The sequence below is a fragment of the Neltuma alba genome, unplaced genomic scaffold (genome assembly GCF_004799145.2).
Source record: "Neltuma alba isolate B1F8T4 unplaced genomic scaffold, ASM479914v2 tig00002618_pilon, whole genome shotgun sequence".
Classification (NCBI taxonomy): domain Eukaryota; kingdom Viridiplantae; phylum Streptophyta; class Magnoliopsida; order Fabales; family Fabaceae; genus Neltuma; species Neltuma alba.
The window spans coordinates 77,041-89,517 of record NW_021632941.1 but is presented as its reverse complement, the minus strand read 5'-3'; the positions used below and the strand labels follow the sequence as shown (position 1 = coordinate 89,517).

At 28.4% G+C, this 12,477-nt stretch overlaps 1 protein-coding gene across 1 annotated transcript; it reads left to right on the top strand.

Moving 5' to 3' along the window:
* The first annotated feature begins 7,090 nt into the window (after positions 1-7,090).
* Positions 7,091-9,975, top strand: LOC114734184 (uncharacterized). The gene is made up of 4 exons (XM_028921737.1): positions 7,091-7,318; positions 7,397-7,621; positions 8,831-9,033; positions 9,592-9,975. The coding sequence occupies exons 1-4, from the start codon at positions 7,313-7,315 to the stop codon at positions 9,602-9,604; spliced, it is 447 nt and encodes a 148-aa protein (XP_028777570.1). The 5' UTR covers positions 7,091-7,312; the 3' UTR covers positions 9,605-9,975.
* The last annotated feature ends 2,502 nt before the right edge of the window (positions 9,976-12,477 follow it).

The following is a 12,477-nucleotide window of genomic DNA, read 5'->3' as shown; positions in this document are numbered from 1 at the left end:
TATTAATATTATACCTTATATTCTCAAGCTAATTATTACTTACTTTAATAATTAATAAATTGTTTTAAGACGTGTTTATTCTATTTCATCAAATAATATCATCCCATTTTATGTTTATAATCTTCATGAAAAATACATGACTTTATGTTTACAACAAAATAATTCATCTTCTCTAAAAATATTTTCACTCTTATATTTTATGAATATATATGTGTGGTGACAATTAATTAATTAATTGTATTAAACATCAAAGGTTATTATACATGTAGTATGTTATTACAAAAAGTAGTTGTGAAAAAATGTTATGGGATTTCACGTTTAAAATCTTTAAAGAAAATTAATATTTTTCTGTTATAAAAAAAAATCATTTTTCTATAAACATATTTAATATTATGTTTTATAAATATATGTACACATATTAATTATGTATTAATTATATTATCTTATATATTATTAATTAAATTGTTAAAAAATTTCATTAACAATTTTATTTCTTCAAATCAAAATATATCATAAAATCTATCCCTTATATAATTATCATATTAACTTATACCCTTTTTGGTAATTCTAAATGTAAAAAGTACTTCTGGTAATAACTATCCAAACACTCTCACTTCTCAGAATCACTTTTTCTCAGAATCTATTCTCCACAAAATCTATTTTTCAGAATCACTTTTCCAAATCACGGTTTGGTTTCATCCAAACACATCCTAAAATTAGAATGTGGCATGAGAGTTCCCTTTTAAAGGTAGCAGGTCATGAATTCAACGTACTTGTGTCCTTGTGTCATTACTACCTATCCTTTTAATTTTCGTTTTTTTTTTGTTGCCAAACTTTTAATTTCTTGCTTAAGAAAAAGAATTTCTCATTCAATTGAGAACAATGTGTGATTGGAATATTATACATTAGCAGTTTTATACTTTCCCCTTTTTTTTGCGTATTGATAAATTCGATCTTAGGCCCTTGCAACAAACCTCAAATTAGAAGCTGCAATATTTACATGTACTCTTCCAGTCTTTAATATAAGGCCTAAGTAAATTGTTGATGTTAATCTTATTTATAAAACCTATTTCATATATTTATTATTTTTTTCTAAATTAACCTTATTGATATTTTCCTAATAATAATTAAGTAGGAGATGGAGAAAGGAAATTAAAGAGAATGCTGAGAATGTCTTTAAAAAAATATCATATTAACTAATTTAAATATCCTTAATCTACTCAAATTAATTAATTATGTTTTACATTAAGAACCGAAAAAGTATATTCACAATTATGCAAACAATTCGACTTTTATGATATTTATATATATACTTTTCTTCAAAACTAACAAATAATATACTATTCTAGCAAAAAAAATAAAAGAACATTAATTTATTTTTTCTTTTTCATTGGGTAGTTATACTTACTTTCTCTCAATTTTTAATTTGATGCCTATGTGGCTTTTCTCTTAATTAAATCATTTGATTTTACTTTTTTAGCAACATTAACTCTTGTAACTTTATTCTATTAGTATTTTTGGTCTCTATATAAGGGTTAACAATGTTAATAGAGCCAAATTAAAGATTTAATTAACAGGAAAAAAATACATATATACCAAATTTAAAAAAAAAAGTATAGGTACCTCTAAAATGGTTTTTGTTTTTGTTTTTTTTTTTTTAACTTAAACTCACGTGCATAGTATACTTTCTTTTTTCCCAAATCGAATTAGTTATGAGGTCCAATTGGCTACAGAACATTTGCTGAGAGTTTTTTTTTGGGGGGGGGTCCTCAGTTTTTTTTTGGGCCAAGGGGGTCCTCCTTTGAAACCCAGATGATTCACTGATAAACCTTTGTTTTTTTCCCCTCAATACATTCGCTGATAAATTTGAAATCAGTGAGACTGTGAGAGGATAATAAAAGATGAAAACTTGACCCAGTTGGAAGTCAACTCAACCTCTATTGGTTCGCACACAAAAAAAAAAACAAAAGAGGAAAGCCAACCTCTATTGGGCTTTGAGCCCAAATGAGCCTAATAAACATGATTGACCCAAATTGGCAAATCGTCAATCCAAATGGCGGGGTTTGTCTGAGAACTATCTCTTTCTGTCTTTAGGCTAACGCATTTTTGGCGAAGAAGCGTATCCCCCTTTGTGGGCCATGTTGGGCTAAAACTTTTGCCCCTCATCTCTCCCAAAATTTTCATTTATAGCACCAACGAGATTAAATTTAAGAGGTTAGTATTTTACAACATTAAAAAATTAAAATTAAAATTCTTATCAGGAGGATAACCTCATTTTATAGGTGATAGTGCCTCCAACATAAATCTAAATTTGATTTGCAAATGATGTAACTCTTTTTTAAATATGTAAAGTTTGACTTGAAAATATTTTTTAATATTTGAATTTTAAATTATTAAAATAAAATATATTTACTTGAGCAATGACCAATCAAAACCTACAGCATCGGTCATGTCTTTTTAAAATTACTTCTGGCTTCTAAGTGCCTTGAGATCTATTATTAATAACTGAAATTTGAGGGATTTATTTGTATTTAATTTTTTTTATCTGGAACCTATAAATAATTTGTTTATGTAAAATGTTGAATTTTACCTTCATAGTTTTAAAAAGTTAAGGGGAAAAAAATCAAGTTCGGAGAGGGTACTATTGTTTTGTTACCTGAAAAAAGAAATTACTTGGTCATAAATATTTTACTTGCAAGAATAAACTCAAACAAAATATGAAATCAAAAGCATAACTTTATATAGATTAAATTCGAACTTCTGAGGCTAAAATAATCACACATTTTTCAATAACGAAAAATAAAGGAAAACAAAATATAAAGTTTCCTTTTATTAATGGGTTGAAAGTGAGAGAAAGAAAAAGCAAAACAAAGAAAAGAAAAGAAAAGGCTATTGCATGCTTTATAGACAATGCACAATGGGAATTCCTTTAACTTTTTCTTCACATTTCAAGCCTTTTCTTCCCTACGAGGTAAGTCCTTATCACTTCTGAAATTTCAAATTTTTTTTTTAAAAAAATACCTAAGCCAAAAAAAAATAAAATGATGCATAAAGCTGAGAATGATGAGGAATATACATTCTGAATTCTGAGCAGCCAAAGAAAAAGATGATAGCTATTTCTAGTTTCCCATTGTTTCTCTTTCAAAAGGTCTCTGTCTGGCTACGCTCTTTGTCTGTTAATATAACATAATATACTAGATTTTTTTTAACAAAAAGAAACTTATTTGGAAAGGTGAAAGCGATGCATTTTTATTTTTTATTTTTGAAAATGGAATTATGTTTTTCAATACTACCCATATTTTAAATTTGATGTAATTTTTTATTTTTTTTTACTTCTCAAAATATAATTCATATTTTTAAATATGAATAAGTTGGGAATTTTCTATTTTCAAATAAATTTAATGACTTGTGACTTCTTTGATAAGGAAAGAGGAGATATCTTATAATAAGACCAAATAGAGTGTGTGCGCGTGTAAATACACACGGAGGCAAAGTTAACTTTCATATGTGCTTTGTTCAGTCTTAATTGCAAGGCAAATTTAAATACGTAAAAAAGTCAACAGTCAAAGATATTTTTCCATGGACTTAATTAGGATTAAGGCATAGCCTTAAAATTCAGCCATATACCCCACTACGTACTATTTATAAATTTCAAATTTAATGCCAGTGTCACTTTTTTGATAAACTTTAATTTAAGTTTATCTCAATATTTAATACTTTTTTATTTTTTAATTTTAATTATTTATTTTTTCTCATTTATTATACTCTCCTATTATATTTCTGCATAACTTTTTTATGTTCTTCTTATTTATTGTAAGAATACTTTTTCAAAAAAAACATATTCATTACTTATTTATTTTTTAACTAATTTTTTTATTAAATATAAATTAAGTTAAAAACTGGAGTGATTAATTAACAGCTTGGAGGAGAGGCCAATAAAACACCCTCTGAGCAAGTAGCAGCAGGCGATGAGAATGTGGAATATTGGAGTAATTGTTTGTCTGTTTGTTGTTTGGCGCCATATTATTATTAGGAAAATGATAAATAAAAAAAACCTTAAAAATTTTTTTTGAAAAAGGATAGCTAACATTCTTAAATGTGAGGAAATGAGAAAAAGTTTGAACTGAAATTGTGAAAATGAGAAAAAATATCAATATGCCCTTTACTAATTTGGAAAAATAACTAGATTTGATCTGTAAATAATAAGATTGTAATATAAATTAACAAGTTTGAAATACAAAATAATAATATCCTTTTTCGTGTGAAAGCATCTGTTCATTTGGAAAATAAATTAAATTTAATGTAGAAATAACAAGATCAAAACACAAATTAACAAGTTTGGGGTACATAATAACAACATCTTTTTATGACCATCATCATTCCAAAGGCATATTGTTTATTTCCCATATTTCCGTAATTTCAATTTAGGCTTTTCCTCATTCCTTGTCACGCTAACTGCCTCTTTGAAATTTCCTATTTTCATTTTGTTTAGTCATTTTTCATTATTATTATATTTCTACAATCTTTAATATAGAACCTAATTAAAAAGTCCTATATATAAAATATATTTTATATATTTATAAATTTTTTTCTTAAATTAATCTTATTAAAATTTTTAATAATAATTAAACAAGAGAGAAAGTGAGAGAATTAAGAAAAATATTTATAGTATTTTAAAAAAATATATATCATATTAATTAATTTATTAAATATTTTTAATTTATTTAAATTAGTTAGTTAAATATTATATTAAAAAAGACGAGAAGGATTAAATTAAATATTAATAATGAAAAGGTAAGAGAAGGCGCAAAAAATGGGTAAGAGAGGAAAAGAGTCAAACTGAAAGTAGCGGCAGGTATTAAAAAATGGGTAGAGGTCAGGAAAGTAGTACAGGTAGTTGGGGTAATGAATGACAGTAATGTGGGGAAGAAGTACCCGTAAGCGTGTGTTTTGAAAATTAGAGAGTGAGCAGAAAAGAATCCAGAGAATGTGTTTAGATGAAAATGATTTTAAAAATATTTTTATAATATAAAAAAAATATATCTTATTTTGTAAAAAAATATTTTTTAAAAGTATTTTTTTAGTTTCCAAATACCTTCTAAATCTAGGAGAAGGATCAGTCCGAATTTCTGTTGGGACTCATCTTATATTATATTCGACAATATTTTAAATAGAATTATCTGTATTTAGTAAAAAGAAATTAAAGAGAGAGTCAGAGAGAGTTGGTTGGGTAAGTGAGCAGGACAGGTGAGGTGAGACTAAAAGAGGGGGCCGGCAGGAGAGACAGAGAGGCATGCAGAGGGCACAAAGCACAAAGTCATCGATAGTACGCGTGTGGGATCAAAAGCCACGCCCCCCACACCCCTCAAATTATTCACACTCGCTTCTAATATTTTTATTTTAATGAAAATTCTTAAACTATCTTAAAAAAATTTCGTACAGATCTCGAGATTTTATTTATCCAAAATCCCATAAAATGTTAAAATTATTGACAGGTTCTAAAAGACTTTAAAGTAATATATTCTATTAGTAAAATGACATTACTGCTCCTCACATTTCAAATTCACATTCGCTGTATCATTGCGATTTACAACCTCAACAGCGACTATTAACAATCTAATGAGAAAGTGTTGACAACTTAAGCAGTATCTGTTAACAACTTACTTTATAGGATCACACAACCTCCACATAAGAGTAAATTATAACCAAATAGCATAATACAACAAATTTAACACTAAAATGGGAAACTTTTTGAAATCATTAAGAATTTTAACTAAACCCAATAGGATTATAGCAAAATTTTAATGCGGAGATCCACTGACAACCTCAATAGTGAGTATTAATAACCTAAGGAGAACTGTTAACAACCTTAGCAGTGTTTGTTAACAACTGACTTTACAGATTATTAATACTCACCGTTGAGGTTGTTAGTGGATCTCCGCATTAAAATTTTGCTATAATCCTATTGGGTTTAGTTAAAATTCTTAATAATTTCAAAAAGCTTTCCATTTTAGTGTTAAATTTGTTGTATTATGCTATTTGGTTATAATTTACTCTTATGTGTAGGTTGTGTGATCGTATAAAGTAAGTTATTAATAGATACTGCTTAAGTTGTCAACACCTTCTCATTGGATTGTTAATAGTTGCTGTTGAGGTTATAAATCATAATGATATAGCAAATGTGAATTTAGAATGTGAGGGGCATTAATGTCATTTTACAAATAAAATCTATTACTCTAAGATCCCTTAGAACCTGTCAATAATTTTAACATTTTATGGGATTTTAGAGGAATAAAATCTCTTCTGTGAGACCTGTGTGTAATTTTTCCAATTATCTTTCACGTCTTCCAATTTTTTTTGTTTTATTCTTATTTCATATCTTAAATATAATAATTAGTTTGTAATATAATTTACGCTATAAATTATAAATTAGTTCTTATCTTCGATATCAAAAATAATATATACTCTTCTATTTATAGAGTAAAAAAATTTATCTTATTTATAAATCATATTTTTAAATTCTTATATAATAAAATATTCTACTAAAAATAATTTATTTTTTAATGGGGTAATATAAATTTTAGTCTCTCAAATTTTAAACTATAGATTTTAATCTTATTTCTTTTCATTTATAATATTAATTTATATAATCTAATAAAAATTTAGACTATTTTATTCCCTTAGAAGTCAAAACTCATCATTTAAAATTTAAAAAACTAAAATAAAAATAAAAACAAATTTAAAAGGAGAATTATAATTAAGTCCTACAAAAGAGAAATAATTAACAAAAGGTCTCAATAACAACCTGAATATCTTATAATAACAAATGTTATAGTGAGAATAATAGCTTTTGGGACTTGTTTTTTTAATTTTTTTCTTTGCTTGGGACGTCCATGTAATTCTCTTAATTTAAAAACCAAAAATTATAGTTTTTTTTTTTCAATTCACTCAAATTAATTAAGTACTCCGGCTGTCATTCTCACGTCTCACCTCACAATGCATCTTTTCCTGTTTTCGCTCATCGTCCCAACAACTTCACCTCTCTGCTTTTAACTCTCTCATGCCTTACCGCCTTGTCCCTCGCCTCTCTCACTCAGACCTCCTTTTCTTCCCCACACGTCCCTTTGCTTTTCCCGGCCACCCACCCACACACACACACACACACACTCACTCACTTTTCTCTCTCTTTCCTTCCCCTTAAATCGCCCCTTCAAACCCCCACGCTTCAACCTCACACTCTTCACATTTCCCTTCACACTACTCTTCTTCCTCAGAAGCCCCCATTCATCTCTCTGCAACTTCAGCTTCATCAATGGAGGTAAGCGCAACGCCTTGTTTCCTTCTTTCTCTTTACTTGCTTTCTTCTCTTTTAATAACAACAACATTATATATACAGGAGTATTACTACAGGAGGAGCCAGGTGCCGGCGTTTGGAAGCTGGGACTGGAACGATAACCTTCCGTTTACGCAGTGCTTTGAGTCTGCCACGCAAGCTGGCTTCTTTCGCTGCGCCTTCTCCGATCACTCCGATGATCAGGATCGTGATCTTTATGTCACCGGCGACTTGTACCAGAACGACGTCGTCACTCCCGCCATGATCGTCGTTCCTCGCAAAAGAAAGGTCCCTCTCCTCTCTCTCTAACCCGTTCCCCTCTTCACTTCAAATGTGTCTCTTTCACACCATATTTCATTTCTTCCAAAACTAATCTTCTCTTCATTTGTGAGTGCTCTTTTTTCTTTCTTTCCCTTCTCTTCGTTTTGTGGGTAGTGTTAGTTGAATTATGACGGCCATCATGAACTTATAAATGAGGTTTAATTCATAATTCCCCCTTATTGAGACCTTCCGACTTCCATGTGAATAGATTATGATAAGGTTATGAGCTACTATTAGTTTCTGTGGTTTTAATTTACTAGTATTATTTATTTGCTTTGGTTTTGTAAAATCGTTTATAAAGTAAGTCATTGGACCTAGAAAGATTCAAAAGAGATTACGTAGTTTCAAGGTAAGAAAGGATATGGTGATAGGGGGGAGAGTCCGTGAGTGGTGGAGAAAGCAAAACTTAAAGGTCGGCTTTGTATCTTCTTTTGATGTGGTGGGTCTGAGTATTTAGGTGGGTGGGACCCTTCATTCATTTGACTTCAATGAATCACGCCCTCTTAAAAGCCATAATGTCTTCAAACGGGTACCATCACGAGAGTATCATTTGTAATAGTATATTGTAGGAGTTCAATTTTAAAAAAGAGATTTCATTAACTCAGTAGTTTGCTTGTTTATTGTAAAAGTTTTTAATTAGGAGTATTAGGTACCAAAAATTTTTTAGATACAAATTTGTCTTGGTAGCTAAAATTGTAACAGATTTGTTCTTTAAAATTAAAAATAATTACTATTAATGTTACTATTTTAACCGTTAATATTAGCAAAAGAAAGTAAAATTGTTATGATTTTAAATTTTTGTAACAAATTTGTTCTCAAAAAAGAGTTTGGCACTCTTGAAAAAAAAAAAATTTATAGGACAAATTTGCATTTTAACCGTTCATATAAATTATTAGAAATTGTATCTTAAAAAAATCAATATATATATTTTTTATAGATCTTACATTCATGTGTTTAACATTGAAATACATGCGTACATAGCGGATGAGACCTTTAATTCATTGACTTCAATGATGAATCTGTTGGCATGATACCAGTGTGGGAAAGAAGGCTTCAATAATGTAAAAGGGGAAAAATAAAAAAGCAGAGGGACATGTGACATGAAAGACAACTTTAGGAAGGAAAGCAGAGAGAAATTGATGTGGAAATTGAATGTTTTTGTGTGTGTGACTGCAGACAAAGGTACGTGGGAAAGGAGGAGCAGCTGCAGAAGAAGATAGAGAAAAAGAGGAGCAGAAATATTATTGGGAGAGTGAGCATGAAGGAGAAGAAGCCCTATTTATGTTAATAATAATAATGTTTCAAGGCCAACCCCTAAGCCTGTGGATGAAGACTTGTACACAATCTCCCCTGAATTGCTTTACCAAAAACATACAAAGGTATTCCTTCTTTCACTTTTTGCAGTAAAACTTCACTTGTTTATTTCTAACAAACCAAATCTTCCATGTTCTAGGTTATAACATCTTAAGGACTTCTGGTGTGTGAGCTAACTAATTCACAGAGATTAAGGAAACAAGTATACTTAGTTATATGTAATGTCTTAGTTTTCCTAAGATATCCCTTTAATCATTTGCATAAAAATTACTCTATATAAAAACCCTTCTTTAATGTATGAAAAATAAAATTGAAAGGATAAGTTTGAGAAGAAAATTAAAATTTGGAAAGACAGTGGATTGTGGTATTATCTTTTAAACCAAAACAAACAATTCCATTAACTCTTAGCTCTTATATTTAGAATTAAAGTGAGTACTTTATTTAATGAAATTAGGGTTATCATTCAAACTTTGTTAGTCTATCCACACGTTATTTCTTTGGTTTAGTTTTTTTCTTTCAACTATTAAAAGTTTGGGATGAAATGTCTCAAAGATATGATTTTGCTTTTCCTCCATTTATTATTATTAGTGTCTGATAGTAATTTTACTGTTGATGTGGTGCAGAAGAGAGGGCTGAGCTTCTTTTCCAGTTGTTTGCTGCCAACTTGCATTGCCTGAAACTTCACATGGAAACAGCTGAGAAGCCATTAATGATTTGTACATAAAGCAGAAAGAGAGGACATAGCCACAGATGACGATGATGATCAATGAGGATAATGTTACACTTTGTTTAAGAATGAGAGACTTAATTATATATCTATAGATCATTAATTTAAATCACTTCTCTCTAATGGATCTTAGTTAATTCTTCTATTTAGGGGTTTGGTTCAGAATTTTGAGTATTTTGAAAATGTAATTGTTGGGGTAAGGATTGTAATTTGGTGTGTGCATGTGAAAAGCAGTGTAAAGAGAAGTGAAACAAAGTAAAATGGTTCATCTTTGTGATCTTATACTTTTTTTATTTATTTTGACTCAACTTTCAAACTTTGATGGAATGATTGAAACAAACTTGTTCAATGAAATCTCACGAATAACATCTTATTTCTGTAATTGGTAGAATCATTCTGCAATGTCCTTTGAATCTAGCTCAAACATAAACAAATTTTAAAGGAAATTCTTTATTAAAAGATCCTATTACTCATGTGATTGACATTCTAACCATTACTAATTATACTTTAAATTAATAATATAACCTAATATTATTATTAGTGTATGTTAAAGTTATAATATCTTTTAAACGGTGTAAAGATACTCCCTCTAGTGTAATCTTTATTGTAAGGACATTACTCGTGATCTTTAGTACAAGATCTTTTGTTGCAAACATTAGGTTTTTTTTTCGCTTCCTAAATGTTCTTTGCATTATTTGAGGTAAACTATGTATTATAAATAAATATAAAAATGTATTTATTTATCATAAATAAATTACATTATTAAAAAATTATGGCATAGAATTTATAAATAAATTTTTTCCCTATTTGACCTTAAAAAAAGCATAGAAAAGCCCTATTTATTTGTCAAAATTTAATACTAGACATTATTCCAAATGATGCAACACAAGACACCATATTGTGCCTATTTTGTTTTTCTTTGAAGATGTTTTATAATTAAAAAAGGAAAATGATGTTTTATTTTTAAAATTAATTATAGAAATTTTTACTTGTAAACATATTTAGTATATGAATAGAGTTTATGAGGCCATGAATGTTAAAATTTTCAATTTTCAATTAGATTGAAGTAATCGTGAGATTAATTGAGAATATGATTATAAGGATAATTCATAAACAAAAAGAAAAATTAGGAGAAGCTGAATTTTTATTTTTATTTTATTTATTTTTTACATTTTTTGGGTACTCTCGGAGAAGCTGAATTGGGATCTGAAACAGTCCATATACTTAGCCCAAACCGTGCAAAACAATGTAGAATGGTTTTAAATATAAGAGTTAGTTTGGATTCAATTTGATTTTAAATATAAGATCCGAATCCACTTTATATCTCATATTTATTTATTTTCCCTTAAAATATTCTTTGTTGCGATTAAACATGTTAAAGAGTGAATTCTAATGTCTATAATTAATAAAAATATTTTATGAAAGGAAACATTCATTTATTAAAAATAATTAACTTGACTAATTTTCTTAACATTCGTAAATTAATTGTCTATATCTTATATTAAAAATCAGAAGTAATATTAATGTATCAAAATGTACATCTAATCCAAACTATACATGTCATTTTTAGGGGAAAAAGTTAGGCATTTAATCTTATATTCTATTTGTACTTTGTTTCCAGTCAAATTCGACATGCGTTTTGTTTTAATCCATGATTTACCCTTTAACTAAATTTCATTAGTACCAAGGTACCGAGCATGAGCTCTAAGCAGGCTCTTGATCATCCCTTATATATAAAGGCATATAGTGTTTGTTTATATCAGTTTATTTTAAGTAATTTTATGTTGTACAAAATGAATATATGAAAAAAGAATATTCTTATAAACCATAACATTGTTGTGAAATACTTGTCCGGTTCTAAATATATTATTCATTTTGTAATGTAAATTGCACAACAAAATGGGTTTTATATTTAAGATGGGGGGAGTAGTTATCTAATACTACATTTGATTGTTAATATAAGAGTTAATTGACTAATTTGAGTAGATTAAAAAAAATTAGATAAGTTAGTTATTTGTAATAAATATATATTGTTTTTCCTAAAATATCCTTGTTAATCAAGTGTATTAGTTAAAACTACCATTATTATAAGAACTACCTTAAAAAAAAAAGATAAATATAAGAGACAAAGTAGATTAGAGTCTTATATTTAAGACTAAAATAAAAATAAATAAACTCTTATATTAAGAACCGGAAGTAATATAAATTTTACTAGATGTCTAAATATTAGTAGGCTTTCAGTAGATGTGGGAAATCCCAATCGGTTAAACTGGGGCATAGTGATGTAAAATATATATATATATATATATATATATATATATATATAACATAAAAATAAGATAGATGAATTCATAAAGTAGAGTTTCAACATTTTGAGTTAAAGATGCGATGTTAAATCCAGTGTGTGCATATAACCCAACTCTTCCTCAATACTTATCTATCATCCCCTCCCATTACCAAGCTTTCCTAACCATTCCTTGCAACATTATTTTTAGTTGAGCTCAGTGTATTCATCGCGAGGAGGGGTGACTAATCGTAAATTTACCTATCAATTAAGTGGCTTTGTGAATTGTGAGGATCACGCCTAATATTAATTAATTAATGCTTTTTTTTATGTGAATAAATATGAGGATATGCTTATCTTTAATTTAGGCTGCGTGCTTTATTGTTTTTAGGTTCCACTGGACTAGGCGTGGAGATGCCATTTAGGGGAATCGGTATGCTTTAAGAGCTATATATCATATATGATTCTTCTATATATTCTTTTGCGCACATGATATTA

Coding starts and splice junctions, on each gene's coding strand:
- LOC114734184 (XM_028921737.1), top strand. Junction 7,622..8,830: donor TCGTTCCTCGCAAAAGAAAG/GTCCCTCTCCTC, acceptor GTGTGACTGCAG/ACAAAGGTACGTGGGAAAGG.